This window comes from Mustela nivalis (genome assembly GCF_964662115.1).
Source record: "Mustela nivalis genome assembly, chromosome: 6".
NCBI classification, from domain to species: domain Eukaryota; kingdom Metazoa; phylum Chordata; class Mammalia; order Carnivora; family Mustelidae; genus Mustela; species Mustela nivalis.
The window spans coordinates 17,631,204-17,648,446 of NC_139025.1; the positions used below are offsets into that span (position 1 = coordinate 17,631,204).

General features: G+C 53.6%; 1 protein-coding gene and 2 long non-coding RNA genes across 3 annotated transcripts in view; 2 read left to right on the forward strand and 1 right to left on the reverse strand.

The window, feature by feature from the left end:
• Window positions 1-492: 492 nt before the first annotated feature.
• Window positions 493-4,823, reverse strand: IRF2BPL (interferon regulatory factor 2 binding protein like). The gene has a single exon (XM_082733644.1). The coding sequence runs from the start codon at window positions 3,719-3,721 to the stop codon at window positions 1,331-1,333; it is 2,391 nt and encodes a 796-aa protein (XP_082589770.1). The 5' UTR covers window positions 3,722-4,823; the 3' UTR covers window positions 493-1,330.
• A 2,698-nt stretch (window positions 4,824-7,521) lies between these two features.
• The window catches only part of LOC309866181, a 30,014-nt gene continuing 20,292 nt past the window's right edge, over window positions 7,522-17,243 (forward strand). The window contains exon 1 of the long non-coding RNA XR_014312485.1: window positions 7,522-8,182. This is a non-coding gene — a long non-coding RNA (uncharacterized lncRNA). The remainder of the gene's footprint in view (window positions 8,183-17,243) is intronic.
• LOC309866182 lies at window positions 10,860-14,535 on the forward strand. The gene is made up of 2 exons (XR_014312486.1): window positions 10,860-10,967; window positions 14,185-14,535. It is a non-coding gene; the product is annotated as an uncharacterized lncRNA (long non-coding RNA).

A 17,243-nucleotide genomic window follows, 5' to 3' on the forward strand; every position in this document is an offset into this window, starting at 1 on the left:
TTGTTTCCCTGGTGCCCACACCCCGCCTGCCTCCACTGACAGCTCCCAGCTCTGTGGCATTTTTGCTTTATATGTGCAGTTAAGTGTGATTTCTGCCACATCTAAGAGACGAAGCATCCTATTTTTTTTTCTCCCACTTGCACAAGTCACAGCTGCACTGGGGATCAGCACACACTTGAGGGCACAGGGCAAGTTCCCGACAATGCCATTTGCAGCTGGGGTGCTCACTGGGAAAATAGAGATGCAGAAGAGTAAACAGAAATTGCTTAGTCAGCAACTGTCCCCACCCCACCCCCCCAGAGGTGAATGTAAATAGCCTGGTGGGGGGGGAGGGGCAGTCCCCCAGCACGGGGCCTTCCCCAGAGGCCACCTCCTCCGAAGGTTTGTGGCGGCACCAGCATTTGTGTTCTATGTTGGTAGGGAGGGTGTCCCCTATGTTGGAACTATGTGGCCTTAGCTCTAGAAAAACACACTTGCTGACTCGGGGCAGAATTAATATCAATTGAATTTATTACAAGTTACTAAGCTCCAAGGCACATTACAGTGTTCTGTTAACTACAGAAATGTATAAAGGACAAACAGAGCAGATTCCCCATGTCTAGCATTTCGCTCTACTGTTCAAAAGCATCCGTGCATCAATAAAGCAAAAACAAAACAACACGTGAAGATCCAACACATTCAGGTCAGTAGAAACAAACCAAAACATTTTCCCTCACAAACTTGCAACAGAAAACACCCCGCCCCCCCAAACACCCCCCCCTTTACCATTTTGCAAACAAAACAGAAAAACAAAAAACAAAACAGAACAAAATGGAACAAAATAAAGTGAAGACTTCAACTCTTGGGGCTGTTTAGAAAGAAGCTTTCACCATTTTATAGCATCTTTTTTTTTTTTTAGGCAGCAACACTGGCCTTGGCAAAAAAAAAAAAGTCATTTTCTTTTGTGTTTTTTTTCCTTTCAGAGAGTGCATAACATTTACAAAAATACACACCAGCAGCAGTCGTTGCTAAGGGCTATTAATTCTGTACCTAGGCAAACACTCTGCCACCAAATAAATGCTAACGAAATGATGCAAATGACCCAACCAATATACTGCTTAACACAAACCAGCTTATCCTTCAAATGAAGAAGTTACATACCTTTTGTTTCAAAATATAGAAACATACGACGAAAATAATGTCTATACATAAGACTAACTTTTTGCAGTTTGTTATATTCACAATTCTACATCTTGGGGGTGAGGGGAGGGAGGGTCGCTGTGGGTGGGGGAGGGGCCCTCTGGATCGGAGAGAAGCTGGTCAGGGGCAGAGGAGGTGGCGGTCTTGTGGTTCAAGGGTCTCTCTCCTTTTTCACTTTAACATCTCCAGCTAAGATCGTCGCGATTTCCCCCTGCATGAAGGCCCAAGGTACATTCGACCCAACCAGAGGGCATTTTTCTCCGCTGGGGCAGTACACCTCGCCGGTGGCCCCCTGGGCCTTGATACTCTCTCTAGAGCAAGGGAAACAGAATTTGTGGCTGGGGACGGATGGGCACTGAACGAAATGCGTGTCCTCCAAACGTTCGTGGCAAATGGTACAGCAGAGGGGCCCGCTGTTGGCCATAGGGGAATCCGGAATGTTTTGGGGGTGCACTTGGTCCATGCCCGGGTGGGTGCTAGGCGGCGGGGGCGCCACCTGTAAATTCAGGTCCCCGTTCCGCGATGCCAAGCGGCGCTGCCCGGGCACGGAGGCCGGTGACACCGGGCTGCTGCTATTGCGCCTCGCGGACGCAGTGGTGGAGTGCACGGAACTGCCGTCCTTGGGCGAGTGCGCCGTGCCCAGAGTGTCTGCCACCGACATGAGGGCGGCCATGGGGGACGGCCCGTTCTGAGGGGCTGACTCGGGCGGGGTGGTCCGGTTGGAGTGGGGTCCCAGGGGCGGAGGCGGTGGGGGCGGACCCCCCGCGGCATGCCCCGGAGCCGCAAAGCCCCCGGCCGACATGGTGAGCTTTAGGGCCTCGCTCTGGTTCGCCATCCACTGCTGCCTCTGCTGCTCCTCGCCCAGTTTTAGGGCGCCCTCGGCGGAGTCCGGGGGCTCGGGGGACGCCTTCCTCTTGCGAAGACTGGCGGCTGTGCCTCGGCCCGAAGGGGTGGCGGGCGGCAGGGTCCCGGTGCCCGGGGGCGCACTGGGGGCGCGGCTTAGACTCACCAGCGCCGTGGGCAGCATGGGGCAGCTGGCGTCCAGGTAGGGCTGGGGCAGCATGTCGGCGCCGGGCACGCCCTCCTTGAAGAAGCGCACGGCCTCAGGCAGCAGGTCTCCAAGCAGACGCCAGTCCCCAGAGCCGTGCTTCTTCTCGTACTCCAGATACTTGAAGCCGGAGGAGAGACCCCGGCCGAAGTCCTTCATACAGTCCTGGTACATCTGCTTGGCCACACCAGATGCGCTGGAGTACACGTTGCCTGAGCCCGTGGGGTACTCAATGAACAGCTTCAACTCGTAGTCCATGCCGGGCTTGGAGACAGCGTCGAAGGCAAAGACGCGGCCCAGCAGCGAGTGGTCCTTCTTGAAGCGCACCTCGTAGGGCGTGCAGCCAGCCAGCGTGAGCAGCGTGTCGCGGACCATCTTGGGCTTGTTGGCCCACTCCTCCGCGCGGTTGCGCAGGCTCTCGCTCAGCTCGGCCAGGGCTTCGGCGTTCCGCTGCTTCTCCTTCAGCTCGCGCTCCTGGTCTGTGCTCGAGACCGAGCCGGGCCTTTTTCCACCAGCACCCACAGCCACCTCCGCCACCGACGACGAGGTCGAAGACGACGCCGAGGACGACGCGGTTGACACGCCCGGGGCGCCCCCAAGACAAGCGGGGCCCCCGGGCGCCCCTGGGGGCGCGGGCGTCGGGGGCCCACGACTGCCTAGGCCGTGGGGCGGCGGTGGGGGCAGCACGGCGGCACTGGCCGGGCCGTTAAGTAGAGTCTGCGGCAGCAGGTTGGGGGGCACCGTGAGCTGGGGGCCTCCACCACCCCCCGGGTTGGGCAGCCCCGTCACTAGCCCACCATGCGTCCCGCGCCGAGACGCCACCGACGCCGCGGCTGAAGAGGAGTTGGGGCTCTGCCGGTTCAGCTCCGGGGGTCCCTCCTCCGGTGTCGGCTTGGGGAAGCCATTGGGGCCCCCCAGGCCGTTGGGCAGCCGCGCGGCGTGGCTGCTGCTTCCCAGGCTCACCGGAGGTGGCGGGTACTCGAAGCGACTACGCTGCTCCACCGCGGCGGCGGCAGCCGCGGCGGCGGCGGCGGCAGCGCTCAGGCCATAGCGCTCCAGGCCGGACGGGGCCGCCAGCACAGCAGGCTTGCTGGAACCATCGACGTGGTTGAGCTGCTGTTGCTGCTGCTGTTGTTGTTGCTGCTGCTGCTGCTGCTGTTGCTGTTGCTGCTGCTGTTGTTGCTGCTGCTGCTGCTGTGCGGCGGCGGCTGCCGCCGCTGCTGCAGCCGCCGCCTCCTTAGCCGACAGGGCCACCGTCTTGACCCCGACGGGCGGCGGCGGCCCGGGGGAGCGGCCGTCCTGAAAACAGCCGTGCGCCCGCTTCAGCTGGCGCGCCGTCTCGATCACGAACTCGATGCGATCGGCGCCCTCGTAGTTGACGCAACCGCGGCATACGGGTTCCGAGAAGTCCCAGATCATGGCCCAGGGCATGCGGGGCAGGTCGCACAGGTAGCAAGACTGTCTCCGGGACGAGGACACCTGCGCCGCCGACATGATGCCGGCCCTGGGGAAGGTAGGCCCCCGCCCAGGCTGTCTCCGCGGCGCCTTCTCCTCCGGGAGGACTGGCCGGCTGGGGAGGGAGTCCGGCTGCGGTGGAGGAAGGGGGGGCGAGAAAGTTCTGCCCCAGGGGCTGGAGGGAGCGCGAGTCTCCACCGCCGGCGCAGCGCCTCTCCGCGGGGGCTCCACTGCCGGGGCGGCGGACGAGTTCAGCCCGCTCCTCGCCCCCACCTCCTACTGCGGCTGTGTCGTCGGGAGGGGAGCTCAGGCGCCTTCTTCCTGGTGCCGCGGACCCGGGCTGGAAGCTCCGGGCCCGAGGGGAGGGGGCGAGGGTGCCGGGTTCTGGCCGCCGTTGGCTCTTGGCCCCCTCCCCGGAGTGGCTGGTGCTTGGAAGCTCGAAAGGGGGCTGTCTCTTCCTCTCCCCTGGGGGCCCCCCTACGAGCTGCGTCCTCTCCCCGCCAGGCTCCCTGGGGCGAAGGCTAGAGGGTTCAGTGCCACCCGGTGCCCGGGTCCAATCTTGCTGAAGTCGCCGCTTCCCCGGAGGGCCGGGGGTTGGGAGGGAATGGCAGCCGAGAGGAGCTTCTCCCCTCCGCAGCGTCGGCCGTTCCGCTGGCGGCGGCTGGGTTTGCACGGCCGGAGGGAGCCGCCGCGGCCACTGCTTCCAGGACGCACGAGAGCAGAGGAGAGGAGCGCACGCACGCAGGCTCCCGCCGCCCCCAGGCCTGGCCGGCGCCCGGGCCGCCGCGGCTGGCGGCGCTCACGTTGGCTGCAGGGCGCTCGCGCGGCGCCTCGGCCCGGGTCGCATCCCTTCCCGCTCGCACTCGCCCGGAATGTGGGGTTGTGATTGTTACTCTACGTTCCGGAGGCGCGTCTCGGCGCTCCAGCTCGCGCTGCGGCTCGCGCTGTCCCCGGCTTGGCCGCGCGGGATGCCGCCCGGGCGGAGCGCTGACGTCACCGCCATGCTCTGCACCAGTTCTTCCCCCCTCCCTCCCCTTTACACTTCCTCTGTCTGTGGAGCCCACTTGTTGCTCCGGAGAGGCGCATGCGCGGCAGGACGCCCAGATTCCTCCCAGTAGGCCCCGCCTCCGCGCCTCCGCCTTCCCCTCCCCCCTCGCCGAGTGTGTACAACAGCTGAGGCCTGGCGAGCTAATGCTGGACGTCCTGGCCCGGGCGGGGGGGGGGGGGGGGGGGTGGAAATTAAACAGACGATGACCTTTCCTTTCCCCGCCTGGCTTTCCCAAGTAGAAACGCATTTAAAAACCACAAGCGTCATTTCCGATCCCGCTCCCCACTCCACCCCGAGCAGTGCATTTAAATGTCCACTTTCAAGATTTTCGTTCGAATTTCGTATAGGGTATTACTCATTTCATCTGTAATCAAACCTCCCCCACCCACCCCCGATATGGATGTTGCATTCATTGCTACTACTGATGCCAAAGCACCTGCAAAATGAGCTGTTTCCCATTGCCCAGAAACTGCCTTTTCGATTTGTTTTTGTGCTCTGGTGTAGGAACCTGAGTTTCAACGACAGAGCTAAATGATTTCAGGGTGAGCTACTCCTCCCCCCAGTCGCACTCTAAAAATTTTGGCTGAATGTCTGAAGAAGCTATGAGCAGCCGGAGGCCTTTATGGAAAACAGTCTATGGGCTGTGCACAGCTGCAGTTGGGGGCAGGGAGGAGGAAGGTGCTGGAGAGGCCGAACAGGTGAGTGGTTTTTCCGGGTTTGATAAAAGAAGGTGGGGCAGCATTTAATGATATTGCTATCTCTTTGTAAAGCACGGTGGCAGCTTTCAAAAATTCTCACGTGCTGTGATTTCATTCCACAGTGCCCCAGAAGGCTGAGCAAGGCCATACTTTCTCTAACGTTAGGGAACCACTGCTCCTCATTATTGCTTATTGTGGAACAGATATGTTGGTCATAGCTATAGTGACGGCAGTTCAACTGATTCTTCTATGTACTGGGTCTGCTCCCCCAACCGCCCTGAAAATTGAGAGAATCCTGGGCAAGGCTGGAGGAGGAGAAGCAATAGAATGGCATTTCAGGTTCTGGAGTTTGGCGGACCAGGTTGGAATTTCTTCTCTATCACTTACTGGCTTTGTGACATTGATGTAGTTACTTTCTTTCACGGACTCTCTCTTTTCCATCTGTGAAATGAGATCATAGCTCCCAGCTTACTAGGATGGTTTGAGATTTCATTTTGTTTCTTGTCATAATAGGAGGTAACTCACTGAGGTTGCTGTTAGCCAGGCACTGCTAGGTAATTTTCTTGCATCATCATTAAGCTCTCAATATTATCTAAAAGGTAGATTCTGTCGTGAACGCTAAGAGGTTAAATAACTTGCCCAAGGTCACGCGACCATTAGAGATGGAGCTGGGATCTGAATCCAGTAAATCTGGTTTGAGAAGTAGCTGTGACTAGCTCAGGTTCTCAAAGATGGTTTGTAGTGCTCGAAATTTCCATCAGTCCCCCCATTCTTCTGTAACATACCCTCTCATGTAAAGTGCTATGCAAATACACGTTCAAAACCAACCCTTATCCTTCCCTTTCCAAACAGGTTGTACCAGTGAGTTCTTACACATACAGAAGTTTTGGATCTGCCACTACCACAGACTAAAACAAATACAGCAGGTGGGCATGTTTGGAGCGCTGTGTCAGCCCCCCAGGAAGCTGGCAGTAAGTGTTGGTTATTATTAGTATTGCTATTAACGTGGGTACTATCGCTAGTTAACATATGACAACCCTTTGTAAATTGTATAAAATATAAGGATCATTATTCTCATCACGACTGTTAACTACTAATTGTAATAAAGTTCAGTTGAAGAAACAAGAAGTCTTTTTTATTTTGACCCTTGACCTTCAGAGCCTGTTCTCCCATCCAGCAACTCCTCAGTACAAGGTTCTCCCACTCATTCTGAGGTCCTAGGAGCCAGGGAAGGGGAGTTTTAAGGATAGGGAGAAAGGGAGAAGGAAGAGCCCGGGGGAGCCCCTCTTTCATCTCAGAGCAGCCGGATTTCTGTTCCTGCAAAAAAAGTGAGCTCACTATGCACCCCCCAACAATAATAAGCTTTCCCTGGCTGACTGGCTCCCAGCAGTGACCCTTCTGTAAAGAGCTGCTCTGCAGCATTGCCTCACCCTTCCAAACTTCAGCCCTCCCCACACCCCAGCCACCCTGGAGTGAGTCAAAACACAGGGCTGGAAAATGTAGTGACATCCCCAGCAGCCCATGGCTCCAGGCTCATTAGGTTTGGCTAGGCTGCTTCACCCATTTCTTTACATTAATATTTATTCATTCTATCCCTTTATTAAACCAAAAATACTGAGGAACAGCAGCCTATTCCCAACCCTCTAGCCAGGCTGCTAGAGAAAGCACGTTGGGAGTCTATGTCACAGTGTTATGTTTGGTATGCGCGCACATATGTCTCCATCTCCCTGTCTGTCTCTGTCTTCGCTGTTACTAAAGGAGGGATATATATATACACATACATGCCGGGTGTCTTCAGACACAGTGAGTTAGAAATAAACATGCATTTAAACAAACTTCCATTACAGTCTCATAATACTTTAATTTAAAAAGTATAGCTCTCATGATTCCCTACCCCCGTCCAAGAATCACCATCGTTTATGGTGATCAGTTTTGTCCTCACTGCTTGTCTGAGATGGCCTGTGTTTGGGGATGTCAAGGACCATGAGAGGCAAGAACCAATGTTTTGGAGGTGGATTTTCCCCTGGAGGCGAATCCCATGTGACAGTACTGCGTCCACAGTATGGGAAGGAAGGAAGTGGGGAGTGCTCAGCCTACTCAGCCTAAGGCATCTGGTGGAGAGACTCTTCTTTGCAGTGGGGTCTGGGAAACAAGCAAAACCAGAGGTTCAACCAGGCTCCAGGGGAAACGCCTGCAGTCCTCCCTAAATGTCCTTCCTAAGTTTGTGTCTCCCGTCAGTTTGCCATCTGAGCTGGCACCCTCAGAGAACTCGACCCCCCATCCCCAAACTGGACCAAAAGGTCAGCTCTCCACTTGGCCTTTCCAGAGGCCACAGCCCAACCTTAAGGGTGAGAAAGCCACACCCAGCGTGTCCACGCACTTCTAAGCTCCCTTCTAAGCTCCGGTGCAGTCTCCCTTCTGATCCCCGAGCCGGTTTTTGGCAGAGATGGGTCGGGCTGGGGACTCTTTGGCCTGGCATCCCCGCAGCCAACTGGCTCAGCCTTCGAAGAGGCCCAGGCTGAACCTCACAACACCCCCGCTTTGCAAAGCAGCAGGGCCAAGTGCTCTGGCAGGAGAAAGGCCTTTTTTGGTAACGCTGAGCCTGGCGGTTAAGCAGGACCCGGTCAAAACAAACGTCTGGGCTGGGCCCTCCTCCGGCCTCTCCAAGGGCCCCCATCCCCGCGAGCCAGGAACCACCCCCACCCACCGACCCCCGGGCTCTAGGGGTGGGAGAATAGATCTGCGATCCGCAAGGTAATTTACACATTTACTCCTGGGCGGGCTCTGTGGCGGAAGTATTGGCCTTTTCCTAAAGTATTAATTCTGGTATTTAAAATAAAAAAAAAAAAGTATTAACTTAGGCCAGGGCGTAGGGTTACGCAAGAGCCACTAGAGCGTGAAAGCTCAGGCACAGCGTGATTCGCTGAGAACCCCTGGGGAGGGGAGTCTGCGCCGCCCGCCAGGACCTGCCCAGCCTGCGGCGCGCGGGCCACCGGGCGCTCTGAGCAAAACTGGGTGGAAGGAAAAGGAGGACGTAGTGGTTGGTGCTGGCACGGCGGCCACAGCGAGCGATCAGATCTCTGACTGCTTTCTTCCTGAAGGGGCGGGGAGCAGGGAAGGGAAGAAAGGCAGAGGCAGTCGCGTCTGGTTCCTGCCTCCTCCCTGCTTCCTCTTTGCCAATGTGCCAGGGCACGGGGGTAGCCTAACGCTGTCTTCAGCAAAAGCTGGTGTGGTTTTTTTAGGTCCAAAAATAAAGAAACCCTGGAATGAGCCTCCTAGGGACCTGGTCTAGAGGGGAAAAGAGGGGGAGCGCTAGACAAGGGTGCTATTCACTGACCAGTTTGAGTCAAAACAAACACCCGCACCCCAAGAAGGGGAGTAGCGGAGAAGGAGGGCTTGGAGCTGGGAGTAGGGTGGGGAGTTGCCAAGGTCACAGGTGCGCAGAGTCTGGACCCTCCATCCTGCCACGTGTGCTCGTGGGCCTCAGCAGGGAGCCGGAGAGCCTGTGGGTTCCCACCCTCCCCGCACCGGGGCTGGGGATTTCCACTGCCGGGCTTTGGAGACCCGAAGCCGCCCTGGCTTTCCTGCTGGGGGCCGCCAGAAGGCGGGGCCTCAGAGCTGGAAGCTTTCCCTGAGGCCTCTGGGTCCCACGGTCAAGTCTGCTACTGACAGTCAGCCATCACTGCTGTCACAGGTTGGGGTGAATGGCCACTATCTGCAAATGCGTTGACTTGCCTGAGCTGGGCGGTCAACCCCTAATTCGGGAGAGGAAGGAAAAGAAGGCGCTTACATTGCACATATTTACAATGCATTATACATTACATTTATACATTTACATTATATACATTACATTATACATTTACATTGCATTATATTGTTCAACTTGGACTTGGGTGACCCTAAATAGCTATCTGACCTCAAGCAAATCACTTGAACTTTGGTTTCTTAGTCTGTAAAATGGGAGTAATTTCACTGACTCCTTTGTCTGCCTCATTGGTCTGCATGGAAAATACAGTATTATAATGTGCTTAATAAAATGTAGGAGATTATGAACAATAAAATGACCGACATTTGTCTAAGGCCCTGAAGTGCATTCCCAGACATTATCTCACTGATCCCCACAGCAGCCCTGTGAGGTAGGTGTGACTTTCATCACCATCCTGTATAGGTGAGGAAAGCAGGTCCAGAGCTAGTTCCGAGTTACTGGAAACCAGGTTCTCTTGGCTTTAAACCCAGAATTCCTTACTCTCTCCCACCAGTTGCTAGCTGTTTTGGGGGTGGGCATGGGAAGAGTTCCCAGATGCCTCTAAGAATCAGGAAGAAAGTAAAATGCCTCTCCCCACAGGGCTTTGGGGGTGAAGAATGTCACTGCCATCCCAACAGATGCAAAATTATGCACACATTAACGCCAGTTATTTCGGAGGTAAAATGAGTCACTGGTCAGCTTTGAGCAAAATGTTATAACCATGCTTCCCTGGCATCCTCTGAGACTTTTCCTTCTGTCTCTCTCTCTCTCTGGGTTTTCAATACCCTGGCCTTAGGTAGGGGTGATGGAGGAAAATCTGAAGCTCTAGAATACAGCAAAGTATTAGGGAACTCACTGAATTACCCTACCTACCTTTACAAGAACAGTTGCATTTTAAATATCCACCCCCCCCAGGACCCCAGGCTGAATGATGAAGTTGGGGAAGGAGGAATGTGGAGAGGGGGCATTTTATGGTGGAAAGAGCCTCCGTCCAGATCCACAAGCCATCTCCTATGAGAAACCACCCTTTGTTCTCACCTAATTCAGGCAACACGGGCTGTGCACACGCACCCAATCTTTCCTGTCCTATCTTTGGGCTAGAGGCCCTTGAATAACTCTGGCTGTTGCCCTCAAAACACTTGTAGCCCAGGGGCGCCAGGATGGCTCAGTCAGTTAAATGTCCTACTCTTGAGTTCCTCTTGGGTCATGATCCTGGGGTCAGCTCAGGATCATGTGAGATCAAGCCCCTGGAGGGGGGGGGGGCTCTGTGCTCAGTGAGGATTCTGCTCAAGATTCCCTCTCTCTGTTCCTACCCCCACCTCCGTAAATCTTAAAAAACAAAACAAACAAACAAAAAACCACTTCTAGCCCAGGAGAGGTCTACACCCCTTAACAACCAAACCTGGCCTAGGCATACAAGAGACAGAAAGTGAGGGAACAGGGGTACCCCAAAACTTGACCCATCTAGAGGACCACCGTGCTTTCACACTCGACTTTCCCTCTCCAGCCAGACCCAGAGGATCCCAGCCTGATATGTTCCTAATGGGTGTGAAACTATTCTCATTACTTTCTTTTATTTCAAAGCTGAAACGGGGCTACCAGATGGCCTGGTGGGTTCCCATTCCCCAGCTCCTTGACTGTGTCCTGCCCTTTGCCATTGGTTCCGTTTCTCAACTATTCATTTAGAGCACTTTCTCTGTCAGTGCCGGGGATCTCATGATGAACCAAGTCTGACCGGCTTCAGCCCCAAATCTAGAAGCCTCCATTTCCTCCGAGATGTCCTGGTTTCCTGAGGTAAGAGCATAAGACTTCTCAGAGAGGGGCACCTGGGTGGCTCAGTGGGTTAAAGCCTCTGACTTTGGCTCAGGTCATGATCCCAGGGTTCTGGGATCAAGCCCCGCACAGGGCTTTCTGCTTGGCAGAAAGCCTGTTCCCTCCTTCTCTCTCTGCCTGCCTCTCTGCCTACTTGTGATCTCTGTCTGTCAAATAAATAAATACAATCTTAAAAAAAAAAAAAAAGTTCTCAGAGATGGTGGCGGTGCTTCTTCACTGCTCCTCCCAGCCACATGACTGACTTAGCCAATCTATTTCTTCTCTCTGGGCCTCAGTTTCCTCACCCACTGAGTGTGAATGTGATGTTAAAATGTGTTCTCCCTGCTTCAGGGGCTTAGCATGAATTCCGCGTGTTAAGGGCTACAGACAGATGAACCATTGTCCCCAATCTCTTTTCCAGCTCTAAGCACATCTCATTAAAATGGCTGGAAATCGAGGCCTGCCCACCCTCCTCACCCTGCCCCTGAGAGATCTCCTTCTGGGGTGACCAGCCTGGCATGTCTATTCTTCTGCGCTGGCAAATGCATAAACACAGACTGTCCGTCTCTACCTGAGAACCAAAGTGAGAAAGCAGAAGGTCAGGTTGTCTTCGCTCCTCTTTCCTAGAGGGACTTGGATTTCCCATCCCCAAATCCCTGGTGTGCTGAAGCTTGGAGCGGTTGGATTTATTTGGGGTTTTTACTTTTTTGTTTTGGTCAATTTGGAAAGAAAAGAGGCAATGACCTCTTCTTTAAAAAACAAAACTAGGCAGGAAGTGTGCTGGGCCTGAGTGGCAGGGACTAAGGGTGTAATTACAGGGTTTTGTTCGGCATTTTTGTGCAATTAAATCCAAAGGAAAGCGAGCCTGGCCCAGGCTTCTTAGATGCAGGGTGGACAAGGGTGTGTGTGTGTGTGTGTGTGTGTCTGCGCCAATGTGTTGGGGTGGGGAGGACAGGCAGGAGGTGAGAGGTAGATTTGCTATTCAAGCTGAAAAGAAGCGGGTTTCTCGCCTTTATCAATATTTTTAAGTGTCTTTCCAAAAGGCAGCCCATTATTGTATTGGGTCCCACTGCACTCTCCTTAGTGACATTTCCCAGCCACGCACAGACTTCTCCGCACTGATTTCTCTTCAACTGGAGCCGCTCCTCCTCCCCACTCTTTCATATTGCTGCTTTCTGCCTGCGTGCCCACACAATAAGCCCACTGCCAAATCCACAGCCAGCCTTCTTGCCTACAGTTTCCGTCCCAGCGACCTCCGACGCAGGGAAATGGTCCGTCCTTTTGTTTTGAACATCTTCTGGCTTTCCCTGTTCCGCTTTGCAATACACCAAAGGCCCCACCCAGCCTCCCCCCTCCAACCCGCCCCGTCGCTGCCTCAGTTTCCCCAGCGGCAAGCCGCACAGGAGCCCATGGTCTGTAACCCAACCCCACCCCACCCCCATCCCGCAGCTGCCCTCCCCTCTCCTCCTGATCCCCGAGACCTCGGTGTCCCTCCGACATTTCCTGGACGTTGTGAACTGGCAGCAAGAATGGATTCACTGTCTGCTCACATTCTTAAGGGCAGGAAACCTGACCCACCCCAAAACCACGCGCTCCAAAGGAAGGGCACTTGCGTTTTCCGGGAGGGCGGGCCTCCCTGCAAGAGTTAGCTAAGCTGGCCTCCACATCCCCTCCTCTCCTCCACGCCCCCCTCACTCCACCGTCCCCCACCCGCGGCCACCACGCCCCAAGATTACCCCTCCATTTACGCCCCCTTCACCTACTCTTCCCAGGAACAGATTGTTTATCAGAACGGGCAGCCAAGAAACCTACTTCTGTTTCTGGCCTCTGCCAGAGATTAATCACACTTGGGAAAGGCACAAAACTTGACTGTGCTGGGGGGTGGGGGGGAGGGCGGTAGTTAAAAGAAAAGACCAATAATTTTGACATTTGACAAGCTGATCAAATTGGTGCTACCTTTCCCCTGCTTTCTTTTAGTAAGTCAGTTACAGAGGACTGAATTATATTTCAGCCCCACCCCTTCTACCCCCCCCCCCCCCCCCCCGTATTCCCCCTCCTCTAAGTCTTGGTGTTTGATGCTTTAAGTGTACTGACTGGCTTTTAATTCTGATTAACATTCTCAGCTGGGGTGTGTGTGTGTGTGTGTGTGTGTGTGTGTGTGTGTGTGTGTGTTGGGGGCTGGAAACACACATTCACAAACCTGACCGCCTGACAAATCCCCCCTTTTCATCCTTCTCTTTGAAATGACATCAAGATGGACTGGGGAGGGGGGATGCAGAGGAGACACGGGGAAAAAAAAAAAAAAAGAGGGAGGGGGAAGCAATTTATGTGCTTTTCTAAGGCAGCTAGTAAAATTCCTAAGGGAGAACAAATGCCAAAATTGACTGTCTTGGTGTATTTTAGACCCACTCGTTGGGGTGAATCATGTCAGGGCTTTGCACTGGACCTGGAAGCCTGGGACAGGCACACAAAACATCCTGTGGCCTGGAGGTGCCCTTCAGAAAGAGGCAAGAGATAGGTATTTGCTCTCGCCAGATTCCTTTCCATCAGGATTTTTTTTTTTTCTAATTCATTGCAAGATGGGTTAAAAAAAAAAAAAAAACTAGGGCTGATAAAAACCAAGGATAGAAAATGCCCCATAAAACATGGCCCCCAAAGGGAAGGTGCAAAACCCATTTGATCCAAGATATAGATATCTCCACCCTGGATTTTTTTCCCTTTGCTTTACAACTCTGCAGACATCAGGTTAGCAAAAGGTAATAAATAGTCCTTGCACAGCAGGGTCTGGACTAGTGAAAACAGTTTACTGAAATTAATGGGCCTCGCTTGAACCAAAACCTCCACTTTGGAATTAATGCCAGACATAGTTTTCCTGAACTCTATCCAACCGCCTAAGCGGCAGACAATTTTCGTTCTATTTGTACTGGAAAATAAAGATCGGGCCCTTGATCTCAGTGTAGATTATAATTAAAAAAAAAAAAATTCAACACAGTGAACACTATGCCAATTTCCAGTTTCTGCTAGCAGAAGCCCTTGTGCTCTGCTTGACGGTCAGAAGTTATCTGGTAAACTTTCCATTGAAAACCATTTCCGAACTCCCTCCCCATCGGTGGCCTCAGAGCTTTCACGGGGACACCCTAGAGATTCAAGGAAAGCTCCAGAAACAGGCTCAGTTCTCAATAACAACCCTCTTCCCCAGGGCTTTTGGAAAGGCTGGATCTGAACAACGCTGCCTGCATGACCTCCATTTTCCACCCGAAAACGAAGCTTCGAAGCACCCAACCGAAACCCACTCCTACACGCCCCCTGTACTCAGGCTGCGCACCATTCTGAAGCTGCTTTTATTTTTATTTTCATTAATGTACTTTTAAGGGTGAAAAGCACGCGCGCGCGCGCGCGCACACACACACACACACACACACACCCGCTCACACCCAGTGGTTATGGCAGGTACAGCAGAGACGGGGTGTCCCGACTGTCAGTGTCTGATCCCGACCTGCCTCGTTCCCCGCACCCCCCGCCCTTATTAATAGAAGCCGGGTCGTAGGCAGCCTGCGTTCTGGTTTTCATTGTACAGCCTGCACTGGTGACACAGGACATGTGGAAAATTTTGAGAGCACTGCGGTGAATGGCGTGGAGGGGGGAGTGTGATCAGGAGGAGGGGAGGAGGGGAGGGGAGAGGAGGGAGCCGAGCGAGTTACTTTTTAGCTTCCGCTAAGTACTTGGCAGCTTGCCAGGCCCGGAGGATTCTGGGAAGCGAAAGCCTCCCCAGTATAAACTGCCAGCTTTAAGCAGCCCTGACAGTTCTGCTCCTTCCAAACTTGGCAGCCGTTCAAAGTGCTCTTTCATTTGAAATGCTGGAAGCCTGCCATGTGCAATGCAGATTTGCTGTGCCTGTGCGCAGAAGGAACTGATAAATGCCGTTGCAGTTGCCATGGGGACAGGAGGCTATCAGAATGGCCTTGTGATCCGCAGCCTCTCAGCGCGGCAGGCTCTCGCTCTGCCTCCTGCCCCTCCTCCCTCTAGTCAGTGAGATGGTGAAATAAATGTTCTGGAAAAAGGTTAACCCTGCCTGCTCTGGTTCCAAAGCCGAGGGAAGGTTCACCTCGAAGCACTTCCCCGGGCCTAGAGCGGCCGCCAGGACGGAGGGCATCGGCGCCGTCCGGGGCGGGTCAGCACACCCCCGCCCCCACCCCCTGCTCCAGCAGCCCCGCGCACCCCCCCACCCCTGCTTCCTGCTCCCTGGGGGCTTTCACAAAGCTGTGTTTTTAATAGAGCTTTTCAGCAAGCCCTAGTGTAAGTCTTTGAGTCATCAAAACCCGGATGTAAACACAGCAGCCTTACATTCTGCACGGTTTGCGTGTATTTTATCTTTTTAATAATATTTTGCTGGCAACTTAAAACTGCAAGGATGCCAGATAGTTGGCCAGCCGCTTACATCATGCAGCATCCATCTTAGGGAGCGTGGCTGCCGGCCCTGTCCTGCTCGCTAGCGCGATCTCTCTCTCTCTCTCTCTCTCTCCCTACCTTGAGACGGCAGGAAATGTGGGTCTTTCTGAAGCCATTTTATTGCGGGAGAGGCACAACCGAGTCCCTGAGAACCCTGGGTTTAAGAATGAGCATGACATCACCTTGGGCAGCAATAACTGTGGCTATGTTCCTATCTGGGACCAGACACTGGGTGATCAGAGGTGAAACCGAGCTGTCATTGACACTGTAAGCGAGGGCGCACCGGTCCGGATGCGGGGCCTCCCCCCCCCACCCCCCATTTTGCACAAGCTGCTCTTTGAAACACAGCCTGATTCAATGTACAGAAACAAAATAGCACATTCAGATTTGGTACATGTTCAGGTCTCTAATGCCAACTCTCCGGGTGGCCTGTTTAATGGGGGGAAAAAATGAAATACTCCATTCCAGCCAAGGCCCGGGAAGGCCAAAGAGGTTTAGGGATTTATTTACATTGCACAGTATTCCTCCTCAATCCAACTTGCTCTTTCCTCAGGGTTTCCTGAACCTAAACCTTTCGTTAACATCCCAGGAAGAGAACATATTTTTCCTGTGGCTTTCAATATTTTCTGCTAAATATATTTCAGCCCACTGTTTATCTAGGGTTTCAGCTTTTAGACCTTTACATACTTTTGACACCTTGAGGCTGTTCCACTGAAAAAAAAAATGGTGTATGTTTATTAAAGAGGACTTTTATATGCTGGGCGTTAGGGCCGGGGGGAAATTTCTGTTTGGGTCTGTCTGTATAAGGAGGATGTCAGGATGAGATCCAAGCCAGAGGCCCGTTTGGTTCTTAAAGCCCTTTCGACAAAGCAGGCCCTACATAGCTCACAGGAACCCTTGAATACCACAGAATGTTGAGCCAAAGGAGCTATTTCTTCATAAGCGCTCGGTTGACACAGAGGCCGGGACAGGGGGAAAAGACAAAAAATCCAAGTTCCTGGAGCTTAGCTGCCGTTTCTTTTAACCCACTTCTCTCTGGGTGTCTGCTGAGGATTGTCACAGCGGTCCTGGCCAGGACAACACGCTGTCTCGCTGGAATTTCCTGACTTCAAAGTAGCCCCTTCCAAATAAATAAATTAATCAATAAAAGCCATCTGCTTCACCTTGACAGCGGGCTCAGAGCTTGAAGGGGTAGCGTTCAACAGGATTTTTAGGAGCAGTAGGCCCTCAAGCCATTTCGAGGTGGGGTTTGGCTTGGAATTAAACAGGAGGTAGAAGCCCAGATCAGGTGATTCAGAAAGCCCCTCACTACTCACCACCCCCCTCGCCCCCACCCCAACCACCACCTTCCCCAGACAATCTAGGCAGCTGGGTTTTTGGCTCTGGCAGCTGCTAAGCTTTGGCAAGCCAAAAGCACGTTTTGTGGTGGTGATTCCTTTCCCAAGTTGACGGACATGTTTCTGTACCGAGCGCAAGGGATGTTTCCTGACTGTGCACATGAATCAGAGGCTGCATTTTTCATCCAGAGCTTCTGGTGACAGTTTGAAGCTGCGAGAACAAAGCAGATCATGATGAGCCCCTATCATCAGGGTCCAGAAATAAAGTCTCCCTCCGAAAAGCCAGCCACATAGAGCTCGGATGTATGATTTTTTAGGTTTCAAGCATGCCCAGAACAGCCCATTCCCCTGGAAGGCGAGGCCCCCTAATAGGATTTCAAATGCTGCCCTTCCTCTTTCTCTCCAAGTCTTTGTGGTGCTTGCTGATTTGTTGGCTTCAAAAGTTCTTCCCTTTTTTCAGCCTTCCTCTCTT

What these genes read in the sequence shown, in the direction of transcription:
- IRF2BPL (XM_082733644.1), bottom strand. Translation starts at nt 3,721, where the DNA reads ATGTCGGCGGCGCAGGTGTCCTCGTCCCGGAGACAGTCTTGCTACCTG.